The sequence below is a fragment of the Salvelinus fontinalis genome, chromosome 32 (assembly GCF_029448725.1).
Source record: "Salvelinus fontinalis isolate EN_2023a chromosome 32, ASM2944872v1, whole genome shotgun sequence".
NCBI lineage: Eukaryota > Metazoa > Chordata > Actinopteri > Salmoniformes > Salmonidae > Salvelinus > Salvelinus fontinalis.
In genome coordinates, this window is record NC_074696.1 from 32,602,061 (window position 1) to 32,628,613 (window position 26,553).

The 26,553-nt window shown below is 42.2% G+C and overlaps 1 protein-coding gene across 4 annotated transcripts in view; it reads right to left on the minus strand.

The window, feature by feature from the left end:
- The window catches only part of LOC129831105 (ras/Rap GTPase-activating protein SynGAP-like), a 102,836-nt gene that overhangs the window by 67,343 nt on the left and 8,940 nt on the right, over window positions 1-26,553 (minus strand). For all 4 annotated transcript variants that reach the window (XM_055894141.1, XM_055894142.1, XM_055894138.1 and 1 more), the window contains exons 2-3: window positions 8,299-8,432; window positions 4,978-5,095 (exon numbers count right to left, since the gene is read on the minus strand). In XM_055894141.1, the coding sequence (XP_055750116.1) occupies window positions 4,978-5,095; window positions 8,299-8,432 (252 nt within the window). The remainder of the gene's footprint in view (window positions 1-4,977; window positions 5,096-8,298; window positions 8,433-26,553) is intronic.

Sequence of the window (26,553 nt, forward strand, 5' to 3'; positions counted from 1 at the left end):
GTATGTGTTTAGTTGGTCAGGGCGTCAGTTGGGGTGGGCATTCTATGTTATGTGTTTCTATGTTGGGTTAAATGTGTTGCCTGATATGGTTCTCAATTAGAGGCAGGTGTTTGACGTTTCCTCTGATTGAGAACCATATTAAGGTAGGCTGTTCTCACTGTTTGTTTGTGGGTGATTGTTCCTGTGTCTGTTTGCACCACACGGGACTGTTTCGTTTGTTCGTTCGTTTAGGTAGTCTGTTCCTGTTTCATGCGTTTTTCGTGTTTATGTAAGTTCAGGTCAGTCTACGTCGTTTGTTATTTTGTAATTATCAAGTGTAGTTCGTGTCAGTGTTTGTCTTATCAAATAAATTCAGTATGTCTACATTCAACGCTGCATTTTGGGCCCGACCCTTACTCCTCCTCCTCGTCTGAGGAGGAGAACGACTTAGACAGCCGTTACAGGTACCAGGGTCGTTCGTTTAATAAAATGCGTGCCTTTTGGGTCCATTTGATATCTTAAGTAGAAATTGTGCAGCAATATTGAATTTTAAAAGTCTCTTATAGTAAATGAATATTGACCACATGGACAAGGTAAAATATATTTATATATGTTTTCCTAATTTTAAGGTCAACTCTTTCATGTGAACTGAACTCTCATGTTAATATAAGATAAATATAATATAAATGTGAAACTATTCCTTATTTATTTTATATTTTTTTAAAGAAACATTGAACATCTAATAGTCAAATCATAGCGTAAAAGCAGGTGAGCTGGTTCTACTATTTTTGGCCATTTTCTGGTGTTTTGTGGTGGAAAACTGAGTGAGTCAAGCATGACTCATCAACCCTGTTATCGATAGATAGACAGCATAGATAGACAACATGAAACTGTTAAAACATTTCTAGCCTTTATTAATTTTGCTTAAACTGCCTCTCCCTGTTGAATACAACAAGCTTCTATTTCCCCTGTCAGGGGATTCATGGCTGATTTAAGATGGAATTATGAATATTGTTACTTTATTTGGTACTTAAAGCTGCAATATGTAACTTTTGAAGTTACAAAATTCAAGTTATGCATCTGTCATTCTCATAGAAAGTAAGTCTAAGAAGCGGTAGGTCTGTTCTATGTGCGCTATTTCTATGCTTCCCGTTTTTAAGTTTTGTTTTTTTCTTTTACTCTCGGTTTTGTATACCAGCTTCAAACAGCTGACAATACAAAAATTTTGATAATGGAAAATATATTTCACAGCGGTTTACATTGCATTCGGAAAGTATTCAGACCCCTTGACTTTTTCTACATTTTCTTACATTACAGCCCTATTCTAAAATATATATATATTTAATATTTGAATTTACACACAATACCCCATGATGACAAAGTGAAAACAGGTTTTTAGAAATGTGTGCAAATTTATTCAAAGTAAAAAACAGAAATAACTTATTTACATAACTATTCAGACCCTTTGCTATGAGACTAAGAATTGAGATCAGGTGCATCCTGTTTCCACTGATCATCCTTTTTACAACTTGATTGGAGTCCACCTGTAGTAAATTGAATTGATTGGACATAATTTGGAAAGGCACACACCTGTCTATTTACATAGTTGACAGTGCATGTCAGAGCAAAAACTAAGCCATGAGATTGAAGGAATTATCTGTAGAGCTCAGAGACAGGATTGTGTCGAGGCACAGATCTGGGGAAGGGTACCAACACATTTCTGCAGCATTGAAGGTGCCCAAGAACATAGGCGGCCTTCATCAATCTTAAATGGAAGAAGTTTGGAACCACCAAGACTCTTCATAGAGCTGGCTGCCCGGCCAAACTGAGCAGTCAGGGGAAAGGGGCCTTTGTCAGAGAGGTGACCAAGAACCCAATGGTCACTCTGATAGAGCTCTAGAGTTCCTCTGTGGAGAATGGAGAATCTTCCAGAAGTACAACCATCTCTGTAGCACTCAACCAGGCCTTTAAGGTAGAGTGACCAGACGGAAGCCACTCCTCAGTAAAAGGCACATGACAGGCCGCTTGGAGTTTGTGAAAAGGCATCTAAAGACTCTCAGACCATGTGAAACAAGATTCTCTGGTCTGATAAACCCAAGATTGAACTCTTTTGCCTGAAAGCCAAGAGTCACTTCTGGAGGAAACCTGGCACCACCCCTACAGTGAAGCATGGTGGTGGCAGCATCATGCTGTGAGGATGTTTTTCAGCGACAGAGACTGGAAGACTAGTCAGGATCGAGGGAAAGATGAACGAAGCAAAGTACAGAGAGATCCTTAATGAAAACCTGCTCCAGAGCACTGGGCCGAAGGTTCACCTTCCAACAGGACAACGACCCTAAGCACACAGCCAAGACAACGCAGTAGTGGCTTCAGGACAATTCTCTGAATGTCCTTGAGTAGCCCAGCCAGAGCCCGGACTTGAACCCGATTGAACATCTCTGGAGAGAAAATAGCTGTGCAGTGACGCTCCCCATCTAACTAGACAGAGCTTGAGAGGATATGCAGAGATTAATGGGAGAAACTCCCCATATAGAGCTGTGCCAAGCTTGTATACCCAAGAAGACTTGAGGCTGTAATCTCTGCCAAAGGCGCTTTAACCAAATACATAAGCAAACATTTCTAAAAGCGTTTTAGCTTTGTCATTATGGGATATTTGTATATAGATTATTGAGGGGAAAAACACATTTCATACATTTTTGAATAAGGCTGTAATGTGGAAAATGTGAAGGGGTCTGAATACTTTCCGAAAGCACTGTATATACTGTACTTCCATAAATGTTTTCAACTGATACCGGGGGACATTCAGACATGTACGTGTTCAGGAGAGCCTCACCTTTCCACAGAGGGATATTAGTTTGTAACCCAAACTGTTCAGACGCTACAGACAGAAGTAAACAGATCGGCTGTACTGACTTTAGGCGAGTCCAAAGACTCTTGTGGGGGTAGTACAGCAAAACGGGGAACACTGTGATCATGAGAAGTCTCATCAGAGGAATAATAGTTTGTTCGGACGCTACAGATGATTTTTCTGAGAAGACCGAGTATTGGGATGTCTCGTGATCTGAACAACACCACTCTAGCTCTGTCACATTTCACAGCAGATGCGGAAGTGCAACATCGGTGGATGCGGTGGATTGAGTTGTATCCAATGCAAAAAAACAAACAGATATCTCTAGCTTAGGTCTGATCACCGACAAAGATGAGACAGTCTATAGGGAGGAGGTCAGAGACCTGGCCGTGTGGTGCCAGCACAACAACCTCTCCCTCAACGTCATCAAGACAAAGGAGATGATTGTGGACTACAGGAAAAGGAGTACCGAGCACGCCCCTATTCTCATCGACGGGGCTGTAGTGGATCAGGTTGAGAGCTTGAAGTTCCTTGGTGTCCACATCACCAAGAAACTATCATGGTCCAAACACACTAAGACAGTAGTGAAGAGGGCACGACAAAGCCTATTCCCCCTCAGGAGACTGAAAATATTTGGCATGGCTCCTCAGATCCTCAAAAGGATCTACAGCTGCACCATCGAGAGCATCCTGACTGGTTGCATCACAGCCTGGTATGGCAACTGCTCGACTTCTGTCCGAAAGGCACTACAGAGGGTGAGTACGGCCAAGCTTCCTGCCACCCAGGACCTCTATGCCAGGCGGTGTCAGAGGAAGACTCCAGCCACCCTAGTCATAGACTGTTCTCTCTGCTACCGCACGGCAAGTGGTACCAGAGCGCCAAGTCTAGGTCCAAAAGGCTTCTTAACAGCTTCTACCTCCAAGCCATAAGACTTCTGAATAACTAATCAAAGGGCTACCCAGACTATTTGCATTACCCTCCGCCCCCTTTTTTACGCTGCTGCTACTCTCTGATTATTGTCTATACATAGTTACTTTAACTCTAACTACTGTACATGTACATTTTACCTCAATTATCTCGACTAACCGGTGCCCCCGCACATTGACTCTGAACCGGTACCCTCTGTATATAGCCTCGCTATTGTTATTTTACTGCTGCTGTTTAATTATTTGTCACTTTTATTTTCAATTTTTTACTTGACACTTATTTTTCTTAAATCTAAATTGTAAGTTATGGGCTTGTAAGTAAGCATTTCACTGTAAGGTCTACCTACGCCTGTTGTTATCGGCGCGTTTGAGAAATACAATTTGATTTGATTGGATATAAACTGACACATTTTATAGGGATTTTTTTGTTACGCTAATTAGATTTATCAAAAGGCACCGAATTGGTTGAACGACCCACCAACTAATGTACAGGCTACAGAGTATTAACAATTGTATCAACAAAGCCAATAGATTTATTCTTTGAGGCACAATTATAGGCATTTCATTCCCGAAATTCATGAAATTATTGTTTTCCATACGCATTTGTTCATCTCTGTATTTGATTACGACACATGCCAACACTGACCATTGGAAAGGAGATTTTCTCTAAACCAGCCATCAGGGAATGTTTAGCTTGTTTCATGGTGCAGTTTGATTACAAATCTATTTAAATAATTAAACTATTCTATGCTTCCAGCACAATAGTATAATGAAACATTTTATAATATTTTGAACCTGACAAATACCAATACGGTCAAATTGTTGTTTGACATACTGTAGTGCATCATGTCAATGCATCACTTCAACAACAAAAGACTGCAAGTGGGCACTTCTTATTTATTTGAGGTATAAACATGAATGTGAGCTACTGATGGTTTATAATATATAATTTGATTTGATTGACACATAAAAAGGCACAGAGAAGGAATGCAAAGCCGAATGGTAACCAACAGTATGCTTTCATAGTGGTGTATTTAAATCGACTCCTAACTCCTAACAAATACTTGGGAACTGCAAGCATACATGTACTTAACGAGAGCTTGCAGATACCCAGAAAAACGAAAAACAATGTATTTGAATTGGTGCTATTGAACTGCAATGCATTTATATACTTTTCACTTTGTAATCCAGTACAAATCTTTTCGGGATAGATGTTCTACATACCTATCTCAGGGTGTTGATGTCTCCCCTCCACCGGCACACTGACTGTCCTTCGGAGCAGCTTGGTGCGCTCACTGCGCTGAGAGCCTGAGCGACGCTCGCGCATTAGTAAAGGGTGAACCTATGGTAGGAACAGAGGGTCAGAGAGGTCAAAGTCAATTCTTCAGATTGTACCTTGGTCACTCCATGCCCGTTCATCCCTCCTACTAGCACCTCCCCTATACTGTAGAAATCACTGGTGTTGGGCACTAAAGCCTCACTTTCTTTAGCTGTTGTCCTGCAATAAAAAAGTGATTGCACAGGATCTTAAATCATTTCATGTATGCTAAATGGATTATTTAATTTATGCTAAATGATCATATAAAACCAGAGCATATACTGTATAAGAAAAAATGAGTTGTGTAACACTGCTACATGTTCTTATTTTTTTTATTTATGTCCATTTCATGGTGTAAAATGTTCAGTTACCTTCATATGACTTAATATATGTACAGCATTTAACATAATACAGCTCAAAACTGAAAACCTCCCCTACTGAAATCTAAACCTTTGAGAGTTGACTGTCTCAAGGACCAAGGGCATTTTCCACCACACTTAAAGTAAAGGCTAGAACAACACATTCCCAATGTGGTTCACAGTGGTGAAAGGTCAAGTTCCTTTTGAACACGCAAAGACTTACCCAGAAGCACGTTGTCTCTGTTTGACACAAATAGTTAACAAAGTGAATAGAAGGTTGGGATTAAAGCTACATTCTGGTATTTAATAAAACAATGTGTATCGGTATACAGCCTTTCGGATGGGGATAGGGAAACGTAACACTTCTCCAATTCATAGACAGCACAAACTCTTGACAGTCTGTGACATCCACATGATCGTTTAACACATTTAGAAAATGTACATTGTTTATGTTTTTGTTGCTTTTAAACAATAGAACCGTATGTCATTGTATACCTGATGTGGGTTATTGTATTGAAAGAAGGTTGTGCTAAGTTCATGATGCATTTATAAGTTGTATTCTTTAGGAATTAATCTGTAAATAAATATCCATTCATTTAAATGACCATTGAACAGATTTCCAAATTCCAGACCATAGCTTTAACGTAATTCATTGTATTACTGACCATCAGTCTTGTGTCAATTACATTATGAAATCGTGACAGTGGAGGCAATTCAAGTCTCTTTAGCAACTATGTACACTTCAGAGATACAAATATCCCTTTAATATCAGTACTACTGACCTTGTATCTGAAAATATGAATTTATCATATACTGTAATTTACTGCTACCTCCAAAACCATGCAGCACATACTGTATTAAATGTCATATTTAATTTGTGAGCCGTTCTTATGTCCCCTATCCTCTATATAAACACTAGTAGCTTTGTTGATCCTGTAACTCTGAAATTGTGACATTTTCCCAGATGTTGCATTGAGTTCACATATTACATCCGACATATTGCATGGAGATCATTTTACTATACACCGTTGTTTGACATCATGAAATACCACAGAGAGAAAAGTAGATGTCTCAGCACAACCTCAATGAACTTGGAGAGTTACTGTACATTATGTTTAGTGGGTTCTGCTGTTAGCTGGGGCAAAGAGACCTTGGCTAAGGGACAGTGGAAGGACAAGCGAGTGGTCCGAAATACCTTCTTCCACAGGTATTTCCCCAGACAGGTGACGTGAGCCACAAGTGACATAGGCATTGTAATACTGTCTCATATTAAGTAGCAGAAAACACACACAAAAAGTGTAGCAATGGTAACGTTAGCAATGACAAATTGTCATCCCAATTGACTTAAGATCTATTAAGTTGAATCTAAGTTAAATAGCTTTTTTCCTTTATTCACTGGTATAGAATTGCACAGATTTTTCAAATGCACTCCCCAGTACGTGCAGTGACTAAAACATATTGGGGATGTTTTGTATGACTATGATTAATAATGAACTATAATCAATGTTTGTGCTATGTACTCAGATCAATAGATTCATTTCATCCCCCATCCCATCCACACTAAAGGAAAAGGTAAGAGGGATTCCGCTCATTTTCATAGTAAACCCTAACCCTAAAACAATGATTACGATCATATAAGGTTCAATTTACAACAACCAAAAAGTGTCTCCCGGACACTTTTTGGAGGACTGGGGGGGTCTTTGCAAGACTACTGTACTATAAACAGTACAATACCTCATTGTATTGTTGAATAATGTCTCCCTCCAGTGGCTAGTTTTGGGACATCAGCTCTCACATGTGAACTGCCCCGTGTTGTATTAAACTGCGTCTACCAAGAGCGGAAATGTATTTATTTTTTCAATTAGCAACTTTTTTGATTAATTACTTTAATCCACAAATTTGTCCACTTCCACTTTCCTAATCGGAACTAATAAAACACTGATATATTGCATTGCATCATTAATGCTTTAGCTTGTACTAATTTCATCAGTCTGTATATGTATGAGCTGTAAAATAGGAGTATTCAAATGGGGGGAAAGATAATACAAAAACAAATGTAAAAAAAATGGTATGATACAATAACATGCTTGCTGTTCTTTACAACAGCAATTCTTTAAATATGTTCATAACCACTTGATGAGACACCTCTTATTAACTAAATAATTCAATAACCCCCACTTGGACCTAATGGAAACGTATAGAATTTAATAGAAATATAATTGAATAATTAAACAGCGGTAGGGATCTGATGTGGATCTCTATGGCTGTGTTTACCCAGGCAGCCCAATTCTGATATTTTTTTCACTAATTGGTGTTTTGATCAATCAGATCAGCTCTAAATGAGCTCTGATGTGAAAAGATCTGATTTGATAGGTCAAAAGACGAAAAGCTATTAGTGTTGGAAAAAGATCAGAATTGGGCTGCCCATACGACACCACATTCAATACAACCTGTCCTAGCGGCCACTGCGGTACCTTGTTTCTCACCCGTCTCTCAATCCTAGACTGATAAAGACCTAGGTAGTCTGGTGTATGGACTCTCTAGTAGCGTTAAAACATTTAAACACATCACCTTTAATAGGTAACAGAATAAAGTAGGACCTAGTCTGGATACTCAAATGATCTATATAAAACAAACTGTACCTTTATTGGTTAGGGACAACACTCCGATCCACACAGGGGTTAGGTGCACCATACCCATATAGGTAAATACTTCAGAGATCAATGTGGACTCTCTAGTCTAGTCAATCAAATAGATTCACTGACCAATTAAGAGCTAGGCAGAAATGAAAATCAGCAGGACTGTGGTTGTGTTCCATGTCCTGCATGTGCTTGTCTCTTGTGAACAAGATGGAGGTATTCATCCTACCTCCTCCTGGTCAAACATGTAGCGCTGACTCCCAGTTCTCATCGAGCGACATGGGTTCCATCCCGGGGGATCATAAGCCAGGCCATTGGAAGGGGTCTGGGGCCGCGAGGACAAGGGGGAGGCACAAATTCCATCTAAGAATGAGATGAGAGGAATTTGTTCATTGAAACATTTTAACAAAAACTGGGATCAATAGCACAATTAACAGTGGTAGAGTGGTAATGGCAGAAAAAAAACAATTATTTTCTCCAGAAGGTAGCAGCAGAGTTTGCTGTAAATAGAGTTGGCAATCAGGGTTATGGATTGTCCTAAAAATAAAATAGACCTATCCTCAATTCAGAAACTTCCATGAGATAGAAAGACAGTGGTGTCTTTTGACAAAGAAAGAGAGAGACCTCTATTCTATATCTATGTGCTGCCTCACGATACAGAAACTGGCTCCTGACCCAATGGGCTGTTCTGGATTGGACAAGGCTCACCAGAAATATTTAATTGATTATAAACTGGGTGGTTCGAGCCCTGAATGCTGATTGGCTGAAGGCTGTGGTATACAGTGCATTCGGAAAGTATTCAGACCCCTTCCCCTTTTCCACATTTTGTTACATTACAGCCTAATTCTAAAATTGATTAAAACAAATGTTTTCATCAATCTACACACAATACCACATAATATTGCCAACAAAATAAAGAAAATAAATAACATTTTAATTTTGCCAATAAAATAAATATAAATATAAATATATATATATATATATATATATATATATATATATATATATATATATATATATATATATCTTATTTACACAAGTATTCAGACCCTTTGCTAAAAGACTCGAAATTGAGCTCAGGTGCATCCTGTTTCCATTTATCATTCCTGAGATGTTTCTACAACTTGATTGGAGTCCACCCGTGGTAAATTAAATTGATTGGACAGGATTTGAAAAGGCACACCCCTGTCTATATAAGATCCCACAGTTCACAACGCATGTCAGAGCAAAAACCATGTCATAATATTTATGCAGCATTGAAGGTCCCCAAGAACACAGTGGCCTCCATCATTCTTAAATGGAAGGAGTTTGCAACCACCAAGACTCTTCCTAGAGCTGGCCGCCCAGTCAAACTGAGCAATCGGCGGAGAAGGGCCTTGGTCAGGGAGGTGACCAAGAACCCGATGGTCACTCTGACAGAGATCCAGAGTTCCTCTGTGTACAGCAGATGTGAGAACTTTCCAGAAGGACAACCATCTCAGCAGCACTCCACCAATCAGGCCTTTATGGCAGAGTGGCCAGATGGAGGCTACTCCTCAGTAAAAGGCACACGACAGCCCGCTTGGAGTTTGTGAAAAGGCACCCAAAGGACAGACCATGAGAAACAAGATTATCTGGTCTGATGAAACCAAGATTGAACTTTTTGGCCTAAATGCCAAGCCTGGTGGTGGCAGCATCATGCTGTGGGGATGTTTTTCAGCGGCAGGGACTGGGAGACTAGTCAGGATCGAGGGATGGATCAACAGAGCAAAGTACTGAGAGATCCTTGATGAAAACCTGCTCCAGAGCGCTCAGGACCTCAGACTGGGGCAAAGGTTCACCTTCCAACAGGACAATGACCCTACAGTGGTTATTACTGTAAAAGTTGCGTCATACAGCAGCACACTGCCGCAGAATTCTATAGCACGTTATTTAAGTGTCAGCCATTGTTACCATTAATGCTAGCTGGTGCTAGTTTGACCGCCAGAGGGCATCTTTGAGAAGCATTTGACAGTCTTTAATATTGGCTGTACTAGAGAATTTAAAACCTTTTTTTGTAAGAACATAGTATATGGGATTGATTTTAATAAATTTGGATGAATTAATTTGATTAATATTATGGTGTTTCTATTCCAAGAAAAACTAAAAACTAAACCCTCAGGGTTTCCGTTAGGAAAATATGACGCTGTACAACATGACCGGTCGGGAGTAGGCTACAGTACTAAGAGCAAAATAATCCAAACATTTCCACACCCTAATTGTAGTCTAATCAATAACCAAACGGAGATTCAGTGAAAATAAAAATCTCATTGATTTATCAAGACCAGTCCACATGCTTGTCTAAGAGCAGCCCGAAACGGTGTTGAAATAGTTGACCACACATGGGTAGGCTATTGCTTCAAATCCTATTGTTTCTATCTTCAATATACTTTAAAGGCCACAATGTCACAAATAATTGAAAACACACAATTCTTAAAACTCTGAGAAGGGTTATAGGAGGTGATCTGCACTGCATATTAAACTGACATTCTTATTGCTATATTCCATGCGTATAACTTTTGTATGATGCCTTTAGTGAGAGGTCTCATACTTTAATATTTAATAATTTCTGCCCTCTGAATTCATGTTCATTATATAAATAGGCCCATGTGCACCTTGATATTGGGGGTGCGCCATGTGGCCGCGCCTAATGGGGAAATGGGGCGCACCCCAGGCGACATGGAGATGCGGGGATCCGAGCTCGGGTGTGAGCTGAAGTCACCTTCCCGACCCTCCCGGCCCAGAACCTCGCACCAAGGGAAGGGAGAAGCGGAAGGCGTGGGCCCACTACCCTACCCAGTCATCAGAGAGTTTACTGTTACCCATGCTTCATTGATTTGTTTCGCTTGATGGCCCTCCGATCTGCAACCGTTTTCTACGGTTATATATGTGTTCCCTTTCTTGTAGTGTATCTTGTTGCCCATTTTAATATTGTCCTGGGCTTATAGATCGAGTCAATCCTTCCTCAGATCAACCGCAACATGGCGGCTAAAGCGATTTAATTCATGAACGCATATGAACGTTTTTAATATTGTGAGAATTAACATTACAGTTAACATTACAGTTACACCAACTGGTAGTCTAATCACACAATTGAACAAAATGGTAAGAGAACTGGTGAAGAAAGTTACCCCTCTACACATTTCTTTAACGGAATCTCTAAATGAAAATACTGGCAGATCCATAAAATGTCCTTGTACAGTAGTAGATCTAATTAAATGTAGAGGATTCTAAATGAATATCTACGGGTCTTTGATACAATTATAATGCAGGTTTAATAAAAAAAATGTTTAAAAATGTATATGTTTATTAATTAAGAAATGTTGCTTGTCTCAGAGCAGCGCGAAACAGTGCTGAAATAGTTGACCACACGTGGGTAGGCTATTGCTTGTTGGGGGGATCCCAATCACAGCCAAATATGATACAGCCTGGATTCAAACCAGGGACTGTAGTGATGCCTTGCACTGAGATGCAGTGCCTTAGACCGCTGCGCCACTCTGGAGCCATGATCAATATGACCAATATATATATATATCTTTTTTTTTTCTTCAGAACATTAACCATGTGTTAATTCTCTTGTTAATTACTGTTCTGTAGTTTCGACCCAATGATTCGTCTGACAAACAAAGACCTTTGGGCCCTGCAGGCGCAGGCATAGATCAAAGCTGGCGAGAGTATTTGAATCATTATTTTATTAACGAAATGATGAAGATCTTGATGAAGAAGCCTCATTTGCCTCGGAATACACATTGATATGCTATAAACATGTTTTTAAAAGAATCAGCTGCATGTTTGCCTGGCATGGATTGTGACTCCATCTCGTTCCTCGTCCTCTTCATCTCCGCCAATGCCGCATGACTTTCCACCAATGACGTGACTCTCCACCAATAATTGCATTTAGAGGATTGGAGGATTCTAAATGACTATCTAAGGGGCATTTTTCGTTAGAGCAAATCTGATCTGTGAGAATATCTAAGGGGCTCCAGGTAGCCTAGTTATATAATTAATACGCACGGTTAATAATAATAATAATAGCGTTGTTTAAAAAAATTACGATATTTTGGAGATGATTTCAAATAACCAAAAAGTGAACGATTGTAATCTGAATAAAGGAAAAATGCCCATTCTTGAACATGGGTTGAGACATTCTTACTAATTTGAAAATAAAGCCAGTTTGTTAATTAGAATGATTAATTTCTGTTTTTAGAGGGAGAGAAACCAAAAGCCCACTGTGCCTATTTTTGGGAAAATCGTCAGTCCACATGTCAAGTGAAATTCCCCCATTGTATTTACCCAAGTTCTCTCTTATCTCCAGGACCACCGACAGTTTTTGTTGTTGTTGCCTGATGCAGGACATTTAAGTTCAGACTACCAATAGATCAGCGTTCTAACTCCCCCTTGTGATAATGTGGTGCAATGACAGAATGCCACCATCTACCACAAACAGTCGCAGTATAAGCTCGTAACTTTTAATTGAGGAACCACGGTAAGCACAAAGCCAAGACAACGCAGGAGTGGCTTCAGGACAAGTCGCTGAATGTCCTTGAGTGGACCAGCCACAGTCCGGAATTGAACCTGATCAAACATCTTTGAATGAATGGGAGAAAGACCCCAAATACAGTTGTGCCAAGCTTGTAGTGTCATGCCCAAGAAGACTTGAGGCTGTAATCACTGCCAAAGGTGCTTCAACAAAGTACTGAGTAAAGGGTCTGAATACTTATTTATTATTTAAATATGATATGTATATTTTTTATAAATTTGCAAAAAAATCTTAAAACGTCTTTTTGCTTTGTCATTATGGTGTAGTGTGTGTAGATTTATGAGGGAAAACAACTATTTTAGTTTAATCCATTTTAGAAGGCTATAACGTAACAAAATGTGGGAAAAGTCAAGGGGTCTGAATACTTTCGAATGCGCTGTATCAGGCCATATACCACTGACATGACAATTGTTTTTACTGCTCTAATTACGCCGACAACCAGTGTTTGTGGTATATTGCCACAAGAACTGTATCCAGCACTCGGCGTTAAGTCATGCATAAGAAAAGCCCTAATCCCTGGTATATTGGCCATACCCACACCCCTTCATTCCTTATTGCTTAAATGTTCAGAACAAAAATATAAATGCAACATGTAAAGTGTTCGTCCCATGTTTCATGAGCTGAAATAAAAGATCCCAGAAATGTTCCATATGCACAAAAAAGTGCAAATCCCCGAGCTGACAAGGTACAAATTTGTTGTTCTGCCCCTGAGGAAGGCAGCTAACCCACTGTTCCTAGGCCGTCATTGAAAATAATAATTTGTTCTTAACTGACTTGCCTAGTAAAATAAAATGAAAATTTCTATCAAATTTTGTGCACAGTTTTGTTTACATCCCTGTCAGTGAGCATTTCTCCCTAGCCAAGATAAACCATCCACCTGACAGGTGTGGCATATTAATAATCTGATTAAACAGCATGATCATTACACAGGTGCACCTTGTGCTGGGGACAATAAAAGGCCACTCTAAAATGCGCAGCTTTGTCACACAACACAATGCCACAAATTGTGTTTTGAGGGAGTGTGTAATTGGCATACTGACTGCAGGAATGTCCACCAGAGCTTTTGCTAGAGATTTGAATGAATGTTAATTTCTTTACCAAAAGCCCCCTCCAACGTCATTTTAAAGAATTTGACACTACGTCTAACCGGCCTCACAACCGCAGACCACTTGAAACCCCACCATCCCAGGACCTCAACATTCAGCTTCTTCACAGACGAGATTGTCGGAGACCAGCCACTCAAGACAGCTGATGAAACTCTGGGCTTGCACAACAAAATAATTTCTGCATAAACTGTCAGAAACCGTCTCAGGGAAGCTCATCTGCTTGCTCGACGTCCTCACCAGGGTCTTGACCTGACTGCAGTTTGGCGTCGTAACTGACTTCAGGGGGGAAATAATCACTTTCGATGGCCACTGGCACGCTGGAGAAGTGTGCTCTTCATGGATGAATCCCGGTTTCAACAGTGCCCGGCAGATGGCAGACAGCGAGTATGGCGTTATGTGGGAATGCGATTTGCTGATGTCAACATTGTGAACAGAGTGCCCCATGGTGGCAGTGTGGTTATGGTACAGGCAGGCATAAGCTACGGACAATGAACATTATTGCATTTTATCAATGGCAATTTGAATACACAGAGATACCGTAACCAGATCCTTAGGCCAATTGTTATGCCATTCATCTTCCACCATCACCTCATGTTTCAGCATATTAATGCATTGCTCCATGTCGCAATTCCTGGAATCTGAAAATGTCCCAGTTCTTCCATGGCCTGCATACTCACCAGACATGTCACCCATTGAGCATGTTTGGGATGCTCTGGATCAACGTGTACAACAGCATGTTACAGTTCCCGCCAATAACCAGCAGCTTTGCACAGCCATTGTTGCATGATGCGTTTATATTTTGTTCAGTGCATATAATAAGTTGTATAAGCAGTATTCTTCACATACCAATTTGTAAAAAGGCTAAATAGTGCACCTTTAATGTTAACCAATAGACCTGTGTGTACCCGAGCAGTGTGATGCTCACGACATATCACATGGGCTTATGCCCAAATCTAGGAGACAGGGATGCACAACGAAACTAACATTAACATGAATAAAACAAACATACTCTTGCATATTGTATTTGGCAATAAGACAAACCTAACAATTTTTTATTGAAAGGTATGTGACATTTCATTTTAGTTTTAATTCTCTGTTGGTCGAATGACAATGATAAAAACAGAATAGAGATCCATTTCTATAATTTGCCCATGCATTCATTGTGCTGGGAGGACAGCCAAGCAACACAATTATTACCCTCCTACTTAGAGGAAGGTGATTTACATTCCCAGTTCAACGAGAATGCAATACTGTATACAATTTGACTGTGTGTTATATTTTGTGCACTGTTAAAGTTGCACCTCCAGAAATAGAGAGAGAGTGCACAGGAAGCAAAAATTCAGCTCTATCGATGTCACTTCCGCAACACCCACTCCCTCACTCTCTCTAACTCACACACACACGCCCCCAGCTCATCGCCATGGCAACTGAGTAAAGAATAGACCGTAAGGGACTGCTGGAGGGACAGATGATCTGCAAAGGATAGAGCGAGAGATTCCAAGCAGAATGAAAAGAAAAATGGAAAGAGGAAAATGGGTTAGAAGGACGATAGGACTAGCGTTACACATGAGAAGAAGAGAAGAGAACATCTGATAGAACTAGCTACCTGAAGGGGAAATGGAGGTTTGTGAATCATTGACAACGCAGTGGAAAAGGTGGAAGAGAGATATAGTAGGGGTAGGAACTGAAGGAAAGGAGGGCACAATTTTTTAAGAGAAGCCCACACTTTTTCTCCATGGTAACCCTGACACACGAGAAATAGTGACTAGTCTCCTCCCATTCTTGTCCTCTATAGTCTTTAAATGTACAATTTCACATGCACTATGTAGGAGGCCTTGCAGATCCAAAAAGTAGGAAGTAGATATTCCACCACTGTAGTTTTGTGTGGGCTTTTGATAACCTTGACCACTACACACAGGAAACATTGGTCTGCTTCACAGTCACAATCATATTTTCTCCTTATGGCTCACCCCTCCCCCTCTCTCTTTACCCATCTGTCCATATTTCCTTCCCTTTCCTCCCCTTCGCTCCCTGTATTTCACTGTCTCCCACAATCTCTATTTTCTCTGTCATGCAATGGGAATGCTGCCTGAGCTAGTATGACCTGAATTGAACACGCTTACAGTGCATCCTTCTCTCTACCTTTCCTTTAAGTCTGTGTTTCTCAATACATTCAATACAGGGGCACAATTTCATTATACCATAGCACTTAACATACCTGATTCAACTAAAGGTCAAATAAAAATGTACACACTGTGAGGTTCCCACAGGAATGGATTGAGAAAGCAAAGAGAGGTAATTATGCTCTGTCAAAAGCATTAAAACCAGGCCAAAGACAACATTTTTTAAGTGAGAAACACTGCTTTAAGTAATCACTGATCTAATACAGTTGTATACGTGTAAGCAAGGGTTCCATTACTAAACTCTCATCTACTCAGTCATAACATATCGATTACTTCAAGGAGAAATTAAGAAAGATGCATTTGTAAAGTAGCAGAATGGGTTGCACTGTATTCATAGGCCAGTAGGGGATACTACCATTGGGCACACACACAATTCTCAGGGAATTCGGTAACACCAAATTAAGTTGCTTTATACATGTGTAGTAACACTGTAATTACACTATTAACAACGTATTAACATTTTGTTACTTAATACTTAGGTAAATTGCATAGCATTATATTGAGTAATTGCACAAGAGGAATAGGGACCGTTCCTTATTCCACTTTTGTGACAACCGAAACTGCTCAACTCCATTACTATCCAGTTAAGGAACAATTATGTTGTACAATGTTGTTACTATAGTAGCTTCAGCATTGTATTTAGGGTAACTTAATATAAATTGTTATCAAGAAGTCAGATTCCAATTCACACTTTTGAATACGTGTATCTATCTGTATGTCGAGTCTGTCATTTCAGCACCATTGCGCTGTCCTTAAGTGCTGCCCAGTCTCTACAGAGTTCAAACCATTTCAGCACCACAGTGATGTCCTTAAGTGCTGCCCAGTGTCTAGGGAGTTCGGATCGTTTCAGCACCACAGCACTGTCCACACTGCTCTCACAGACTCACACCCACACCTGAGAACAATTGATCTAAATCAAATCATGACCATGATCAAATCACTACTAACGCTAATGGGGTATGATGTAGAAGTCCTCCTTTACAGTCATCAATGGAAATTTATTCCAAAAAAGTCCTCATGTTCAATCAGATCAACCGACCAAGACTGGAATTCAAATCAAATCAAATTGTATTTGTCAAATGCGCCGAATACAACAGGTGTAGACCTTACAGTGAAATGCTTACTTACAAGCCCTTAACCAACAATGCAGTTAAAAATACCAACAAAATAAAATTAACAATAATTAAGGAGCAGCAGTAAAATAACAATAGCGAGGCAATATACAGGGGGTACCAGTACAGAGTCAATGTGCAGGGGCACCGGTTAGTCGAGGTAATATGTACACGTAGGTAGAGTTATTAAAGTGACTATGCATAGATAATAACAGAGAGTAGCAGCGCAAAAAAGAGGGGGGCAATGCAAATAATCTAGGTAGCCATTTGATTAGCTGTTCAGGAGTCTTATGGCTTTGGGGTAGAAGCTGTTTAGAAGCCTCTTGGACCAAGACTGGCGCTCTGGTACCGCTTACCGTGCAGTAGCAGAAAGATCAGTCTATGACTAAGGTGGCTGGGGTCTTTGCCAATTTTTAGGGCCTTCCTCTAACACCGAGGTCCTGGATGGCAGGATGCTTGGCATGAGTGATGTACTGGGCCGTACGCACTACCCTCTGTAGTGCCTTACGGTCGGAGGCCAAGCAATTGCCATACCATGCAGTGATGTAACCCATCAGGTTGCTCTTGATGGTGCAGCTGTAGAACCTTATGAGGATCTGTGGACCCATGCCAAATCTTTTCAGTCTCCCGAGGGGGAATAGGTTTTGTCGTGCTCTCTTCACGACTGAAATAAAAGCCATATTACAACATACGTGTTGTGATAATTGTGTTGTGTGCTTTATAACCTGTTAGTTCATATGCCTTGCAACCTTGATATAAAGGCCTAAGACCGAGACAATAGGAAATTCAACCACACCTTTGTTTCATCACAAAACCGGAGAGCGACCTCTGTCCGGTAAAGTCCACAAAGCATATTGCATGTAACAAACTGTTACATGACCTACAGAATGATTTAATGTTTCTGACATTTTTGGACTACTAAACAATTTAGAACTACGGAGACTTACTGCAAGTCACAAAGAAAACAGGAGCTTCATCCACTATTCCAACACCATTTCAACTTCATCAAATCACCTCTGCTAAGTCTAAAACAGTGAAAACTAAAAGATACCAAAAACAATTTAGGCTAAATATAATGTGGCTGTCCATGGCTCTGATTTGTGTGTGTGTATGTGTGTGTGTGTTCGTTTGTGCAAAGTAGAAAAACATGTTGACTCACCCTACTTGTAGAGAAATACCAATGCCTTCGTCCTCTCTTTCATGTTTGCCATGCCCTGATCAGTTTCACCTGTCTTGTGCTTGTCTCCAGCCCCCCTTCTGGTGTCTCCTATTTTCCCCCATTATTCCTTGTGTATTAATACCTGCGTTTTCTCTTTGTCTGTTGCCAGTTTGTCTTGTCAGGTCTTACCAGCGTGTTTTCCCATTTTCCTGTTTCTCAAGTTTTTGTTTCCTAGTTTTCCCGGTTCTGACCCTGAGCCTGCCTGGCGTCTGTACCTGCCTGACTCTGATCTGATTACGAACCTTTGCCTGTCCTCGACCTGCCCTTTGTCTGACCCTGTGTTATAATAAATTATCTGAGAACTGTACTATCTGCCTCGTGTGTCTGCATCTGGGTCATATCCTGAGTCGTGAAAGTACGAACCATGACTGACCCAGCAGACACAGACCAGCTCCACAACGCTGTCTCCCTGCAAGGAGCCACCATTGGAAGACATGAGGAGCTATTTCAGAACCTTATGGAGGCACTCCATTCCTTGGAACTCATTACTGGAGCAAGCCACAACGGAAACCTCCCGGGCGCTCAGTAACCTTGCTACTAGCGAAGCTTCTCCCCAGTCTATCCTGGCTCCCCGAGAACTCTGCTTACCTCCTCCGGAACCCTATGCTGGAGATCCTGGAACCTGCCGGGCGTTTCTCTCCCAGTGCGCCCTCATTCTTTGAGCTAAAGCCCTCTTCGTTCCCTTCGGATCGGTCAAAGATAGCATATTTTATAACGCTGATGTCTGGAAGGGCGCTCGCTTGGGCTACAGCGGTGTGGGATCAACAATCCACCGTTTGCCTTAGTCTGGAGGATTTCGTGGTGGAGGTAATGAAGGTGTTTGATTCCCCTGTGTCTGGGAGAGAGGCGGCATGGAAGCTTCTTCGTATGCGTCTTGACTCCCACAGTGTGGCAGACTACGTGGTAGACTTTCGCACGCTGGCCTGCCGAGAGTGCCTGGAACCCGGAGTCTCTGTTCGACACCTTCCTTTATGGATTATTGGAGGAAATCAAAGATGAACTCGCAGCCCGGGAGTTACCCAGGGACCTTGACTCCCTCATAGCCTTGACAATAAGGATCGATGGGCGCCTGCGGGAACGCAGGAGGGAGAGGAGGTCTGTTCTCAGCCATAAATCGCTCGTCCACGGTTTCACCCTCACCTCCGAAGAACCTCGGAAGTCCCCGACGCCTGCATCCCTGAGAGAATTCGAAATCACCCGAGCCGCTTCGAGGATCATCTGGGACTGCCGGCTCATCTCTTCCTGAGCCCATGCAACTGGGCAGGGCTAGACTGTCTCCTAGTGAACGTTTACGCAGGCTGAGCTCCAACAGTTGCTTGTATTGTGGTACTACAAGACATTACATTTCCACCTGTCCAGTAAAAAGATCAGGCTCATCAGTAGGTATGGGTAGACTGGCGGGTCATACAGGGATTCTCCAAACTCCTATTACTCGTACTCCTCTCTACACTATCCTGCTGTGAGGTGACTGGTCTAAATCTCTCCGGGTGCTCATTGACTCTGGGGCTGACGAGAGCTTCATGGACACTAGCCTGGTATCTCAGCTGGGTATCTTTACTCAACCCCTCTCCATTCCCATGGACACCAGAGCTTTGGTTGAACACTCCATTGGCATGGCCACTCTCAGTACGGTTCCCATTAACCTGCGAGTGTCGGGTAACCACAGTGAATCGGTAGAGTTTCTACCAATTGAATCTCCTCATGCACCCGTGGTTTTGGGATTTTCATGGCTCCAGAGGCACAACCCCCTGATCGACTGGGTTACTCGTCCCAAACTGGGTTGGAGCCCATTTTGCCACGCACATTGCCTTAAGGCAGCGCAGCCTGCCCTGGGACGTCCTTCTGCGGGCTTGAGTAAAGCCTCGGATCTCTCCTCCGTATCCGCGGAGCACAAGGACCTCCGGGAGGTTTTCAACAAGGCTTGCACCACATCCCTTCCTCCGCATCAACCCTACCATTGCTCTATTGACCTCCTCCCGGGCACCACACCACCTTGAGGGTGACTTTATCCCCGGTCTGGCCTGAACCATGGAAGTATATATTGAGGAATCTCTAGCTGCCGGGAACATGCGGACTTCAGCCTCATGCATCCTTCGCCCATGTATCGACTACCGGGGCCTCAATGACATCACTGTTAAGAATCGTTACCTGCTACCTCTCCTCAGCTTTCGAGCCTCTCCAGGGGGGTGACCATCTTTTCGAAGTTGGACCTTCGGAACGCCTACCACCTGGTTCGGATACGGAAAGGAGACGAGTGGAAGACAGCCAGCCTTCAACACAACACGGCTAGCAGACACTACGAGTGTCCGGTTATGTCATTTGGTCTGACCAACGCTCCCGCTGTGTTCCAGGCCCTTGTCAAATCAAACTTTATTTGTCACATGCGCCAAATACAACAAGTGTAGACCTTACCGTGAAATGCTTACTTACAAGCCCTTAACCAACAGTGCAGTTCAGGAAGAGTTAAGAAAATAGTTACCAAATAAACTAAAGTAAATAAAAAATAAAAAAAATAACACAATAACATAACAATAATGAGACTATATACAGGGGGTACCGGTACAGTGTGCGGGGGTACAGGTTAGTTGAGGTAATTTGTACATGTAGGTAGGGGTGAAGTGACAATGCATAGATAATAAACAGTGAGTAGCAGCAGTGTACAAAACAAATGTGTGTGGGGGGGGGGGGGGTCAATGTGATAGTCCGGTGGTCAGTTGATTAATTGTTCAGCAGTCTTATGGCTTGGGGGTAGATGCTATTAAGGAGCCTTTTGGTCCTAGACTTGGAGAAAACAGTCTATGACTTAGGTGACTGGAGTCTCTAGACAATTTTATGGGCTTTCCTCTTACATCGCCTATTATATAGGTCCTGGTCCAGGAAGCTTGGCCTCAGTGATGTGCTGGACCGTACACACTACCCTCTGTAGCGCCTTATGGTCAGATACCAGGCGATGATGCAACTGGTCAGGATGCTCTCAATGGTGCAGCTGTAGAACCTTTTGAGGATCTGGGGACCCATGCCAAATCTTTTCAGTCTCCTGAGGGGGAAAATGTTTTGTCGTGCCCTCTTCACGACTGTCTTGGTGTGTTTGGACCATGATAGTTTGTTGATGATGTGGACACCAATGAACTTGAAACTCTCAACCCGCTCAACTACAGCCCCGTTGATGTTAATGGGGACCTGTTTGGCCCGCCTTTTCCGGTAGTCCACGATCAGCTCCTTTGTCTTGCTCACATTGAGGGAGAGGTTGTTGTCCTGGCACCACACTGCAGGTTCTCTGACCTCCTCCCTATAGCGTGTCTCATTGTTGTCGGTGATCAGGCCTACCACGGTTGTGTCGTCAGAAAACGTAATAATAGTGTTGGAGTCGTGTTTGGCAACGCAGTCATGGGTGAACAGGGAGTACAGGAGGGGACTAAGTACACACCCCTGAGGGGCCCCGGTGTTGAGGATCAGAGTGGCAGACATGTTGTTGCCTACCCATACCACCTGGGGGCGGCCCGTCAGGAAGTCCAGGATCCAGTTGCAGAGGGAGGTGTTTAGTCGCAGGGTCCTTAGCTTAGTGATGAGCTTCGTGGGCACTATGGTGTTGAACGCTGAGCTGTAGTCAATTATCAGCATTCTCTCATAGGTGTTTCTTTTGTCCAGGTGGGAAAGGGTAGTGTGGAGTGCGATTGAGATTGCGTCATCTGTGGATCTGTTGTGGCGGTATGTGAATTGGAGTGGGTCTAGGGTATCTGGGAGGATGCTGTTGATGTGAGCCATGACCAGCCTTTCAAAGCACTTCATGGCTACCGACATGAGTGCTACGGGGCGGTAATCACTTAGACAGGTTACCTTCGCTTTCTTGGGCACAGGGACTATGGTGGTCAGCTTGAAACATGTAGGTATTACAGACTCAGTCAGGGAGACGTTGAAAATGTCAGTTGCCAGTTGGTCCGCGCATGCTTTGAGTGCACGTCCTGGTAATCCATCTGGCACCGCAGCTTTGTGAATGTTAACCTGTTTAAAGGTCTTGCTCACATCGGCTACCGAGAGCGTTTTCACACGGTCATCCAGAACAGCTGGTGTTCTCGTGCATGCTTCAGTGTTGCTTGCGTCGAAGCGAGACATTTAGCTCATCTGGTAGGCTCGCGTCACTGGGCAGCTCACATCTGGCTTTCCCTTTCAAGTCCGTAATAGTTTTCAAGCTCCGTGACGTGCTCTGTGACATGTTGAACTGGTTTGTGTTTGTCTTGATGACATCCTTGTCTTTTCCCGGTCAGCTCAAGAGTATGTTTTAGCTAGCTAGCCACCGGAGGACAACAACACAACAAGATGCAACAATTCTAATTGTTTCTATCGCTGATGTATTTTGTCTGATGTACGCTGATGTACGCTGTGCATTACAGGGAAGACATCCTCCCCCCTCATGTGGTACCCTTCCTGCAGGCTCATCCTGACATGACTCTCCAGCATGGCAATGCCACCAGCCATACTGCTCATTCTGTGCGTGATTTCCTGCAAGACAAGAATGTCAGTGTTCTGCCATGGCCAGTGAAGAGCCCGGTACTCAATCCCATTGAGCACGTCTGGGACCTGTTGGATCGGAGAGTGAGGGCTAGGGCCATTCCCCCCAGAAATGTCCGGGAACTTGCAAGTGCCTTGGTGGAAGAGTGGGGTAACATCTCACAGCAAGAACTGGCAAATCTGGTGCAGTCCATGAGGAGGAGATGCACTGCAGTACTTAATGCAGCTGGTGGCCACACCAGATACTGACTGTTACTTTTGATTTTGACCCCCCCTTTGTACAGGGACACATTATTACATTATTACATTTATTGTTAGTCACATGTCTGTGGAACTTGTTCAGTTTATGTCTCAGTTGTTGAATTTTGTTCTGTTCATACAAAATATTTACACATGTTAAGTTTGCTGAAAATAAATGCAGTTGACAGTGAGAGGACGTTTCTTTTTTTGCTGGGTTTACATGACTGCTTTGCAGAGGTGAAAGTAGGGTGGAACAGACTGATATAGGGTACTGTTTAAAAGGAGTGATCTGACATTCTCACAAAAGGTTATAAGAAAGTTGCCAGATTTGCAACAGGAAAGAGCTTGTGTGAAACAATAGAAGGCCATGAGAAAAGCAACTCCACACTATGGAATTTGTTTTATTTAATTTCACCCTTATTAAACCAGAATGTTTCACTGATGTTAGAATACCTCTTTCCGAAGGGAGGCATATTTGATCCATTCAAAACAACTTGAGTGCATAAAAACAGAAATATAAATAAATACCCACCACCATAGTAAATACATGTAGGCCTTGTCATCCTGACCTGAAAAACTGTGTCTTTAGCCTTATTTGAATATTTCTTAATATCTCACATAGTGGTTTGCAATGTGATATCGAATCTCTATTGGAATCCAAATTGCAGGAAGATATCTAGCACTTCTACATTACCCACATATAGCATTTAGAATACCTGTCATAGTAGGGATGAAAATACACTATTTGGAGACTACATACACAGTGTAAACTGTAACAACTATGTCACTAACAGTGCTATAAATACAACCACTTACAGATTGGATTAGTTTAGAAAAATGTGTGTTTCTTATTTTTGTGTAGCATAAAATCAATAACAAACTATTTCAAAAATCAACTTGCAACATATCTGTGGATAACGCCATAGATTTAACTCCCTGTATCTGGTTACTCTTAATGGAGTTAAAAATACTCTGTCCAAATCAACTCCAGTTATCAACACTAACTCAAGGGTCTCTTGAGGGTTAAGATAACTCCCAGAAGTGTCAATTTAACCCACACTTCTTTAACACTGTGATTTCAACTATCCATGATTTACTGTGTAGTTGGGATGATCTGAGGTTATAAGAACCATGACTGGTCTGGGTCAAGGAACAGAGGTACAGTGGTACGTTTACTAGTTATAGCCTTATAAAAGAAATAAAATACAATAAGAAATTACGTGTGAGGAGCATCCAGTGACAAATCTCAACACTCCATAATACAAGGTGTTCAAAAGGTGCTGTGTCAACTGATGCATGCATGTAGATTATATCACCAAAATCACAAGTCTTTTCTGTTGTTGGCCAGTCAAAAGTAAAAAAACATTGCCTTAAAAATAATATATAGGTCAAATCAACTTGGTAACAGTATTTGAACACTAAGGAATTCACAACACAGTGTTGCAGTATCAATAACACATTTCTTTTTTTACCCCTTTTTCTCCCAATTTCGTGGTATCCAATTGGTAGTAGTTACTGTCTTGTCGCTGCAACTCCCGTATGGACTCAGGAGAGGCGAAGGTCAAAAGCCACACGTCCTCCGAAACACAACCCAACCACGCCGCACTGCTTCTTGACACAACGCACATCCAACCCGGAAGCCCGGAGGAAACACCGTACACCTAGCGACCTGTTCAACGTGCACTGCGCCCGGCCTGCCACAGGGGTCGCTAGTGCACGAAGCCGGCCAAAACCTCCCTAACCAGGACGACGCTGGCCCAATTGGGTGTCGCCCATGAGCCTCCCAGTCGCGCCAGAGCTTGGGCTCGAACCCAGAATCTCTGGTGGCACAGCTAGCACGGCGATGCAGTGCCTTAGACCACTGCGCCACCCAGGAGGCCCCTCATAACACATTTATCAGTTGTGTTATGAGAGCAGTTTATCAAATAAAAGTCTTAGGGAATATTTTCTACAAAAAAACCAGTCACTCTATCCAACCCCCTGACACACAACAGGCTGGGGTCTCAGAGCGCTACCTGTGTTGTAGTTATGGGTTAAATGCTTTTCTCAAGGCCACAATCAATCAAATGTATTCATAAAGCCCTTCTTACATCAGCTGATGTCACAAAGTGCTGTACAGAAACCCAGCCTAAAACCCCAAACAGCAAGCAATGCAGGTGTAGAAGCACGGTGGCTAGGAAAAACTCCCTAGAAAGGCCAGAACCTAGGAAGAAACCTAGAGAGGAACCAGGCTATGAGGGGTGGCCAGTCCTCTTCTGGCTGTGCCTGGTGGAGATTATAACAGAACATGGCCAAGATGTTCAAATGGTCATAGATGACCAGCAGGGTCAAATAATAATATTCACAGTGGTTGTCGAGGGTGCAACAGGTCAGCACCTCAGGAGTAAATGTCAGTTGGATTTTCGTAGCCGATCATTCAGAGTATCAGTACTGCACAATGGCAGTACTGGATGGCTGGCACCAGACCTGGATTCAAAGAGTAATTTAAATCTTTCAAGTATTTGAAAGAAAACAGTAACTATTTGAATGCAGGTCTTGACGGCTCCATAAGCAGTAAACACCAAGAATCAGACTGCCGATAATTCTTATCACAGTAGGAGGCCATTCCTTCTCTTGCTAGAACAAAATGTGTACCTGCTGCGTACTGACGTGGTACAGACGAACCTGCTGTTTCTACATCCCAATGCTCGACAGTGGCCCGACAACTTGACATTGAGCCAATCAGAGAGCACGAACCTCCACGTGGGGGAGCCAACAGGTGTGAGAAGAAGAAAAAAAAGGACAATTTTTTCCCGGTCTAATCCACCCCCTTTTCATCAGAATTGTTCTAACTAAAACAATAAAGCTGCATAATAGGGCCCTACATCTTTTTTCTAGAGCAAGTCTTTACATATTTTACATCTAGCTAAGGAGTTTTGTGCTTGAAGGATTTTTTTGAATAGGTTTGAATATGTGCCCTAGCTTCATAGTTAGCTAGCTGGATAGTTGGCTAATGTTAGCCTGTTAACTGAGCAAGGCAGTCACACACACTCCAGATGAAACAAATGGGGTAGTAAGTGCAGCACAATGCACACAATACTAAATGCTTTACCAAGCTAGCTACCTGGCCACTGTAGCTACTAACATTATATTTCAATCAAAATGGACTGGTTTCCAGGAAGCAGATACCAGTACGTGGCTGCCGAGTGTCAAGGCTGTGTCTTTACTTTACCTAGCTAGCACAACAACTAGCTAGCAAATCATGCTAACCATTTAGCTAATGTAACCCCACTACTGTGCCCCTACTGTAACTGAGCGTTGTAGGATGTAAAACAGAGGTGACCACATACAGTTGAAGTCGGAAGTTTACATACACTTAGGTTGGAGTCATTAAAACTCGTTTTTCAACCACTCCACACATTTATTGTTAACAAACTATAGTTTTGGCAAGTCGGTTAGGACATCTACTTTGTGCATGACACAAGTAAATTTTCCAACAATTGTTTACAGACAGATTATTTCACTGTATCACAATTCCAGTGGGTCAGAAGTTTACAAACACTAAATTGACTGTGCCC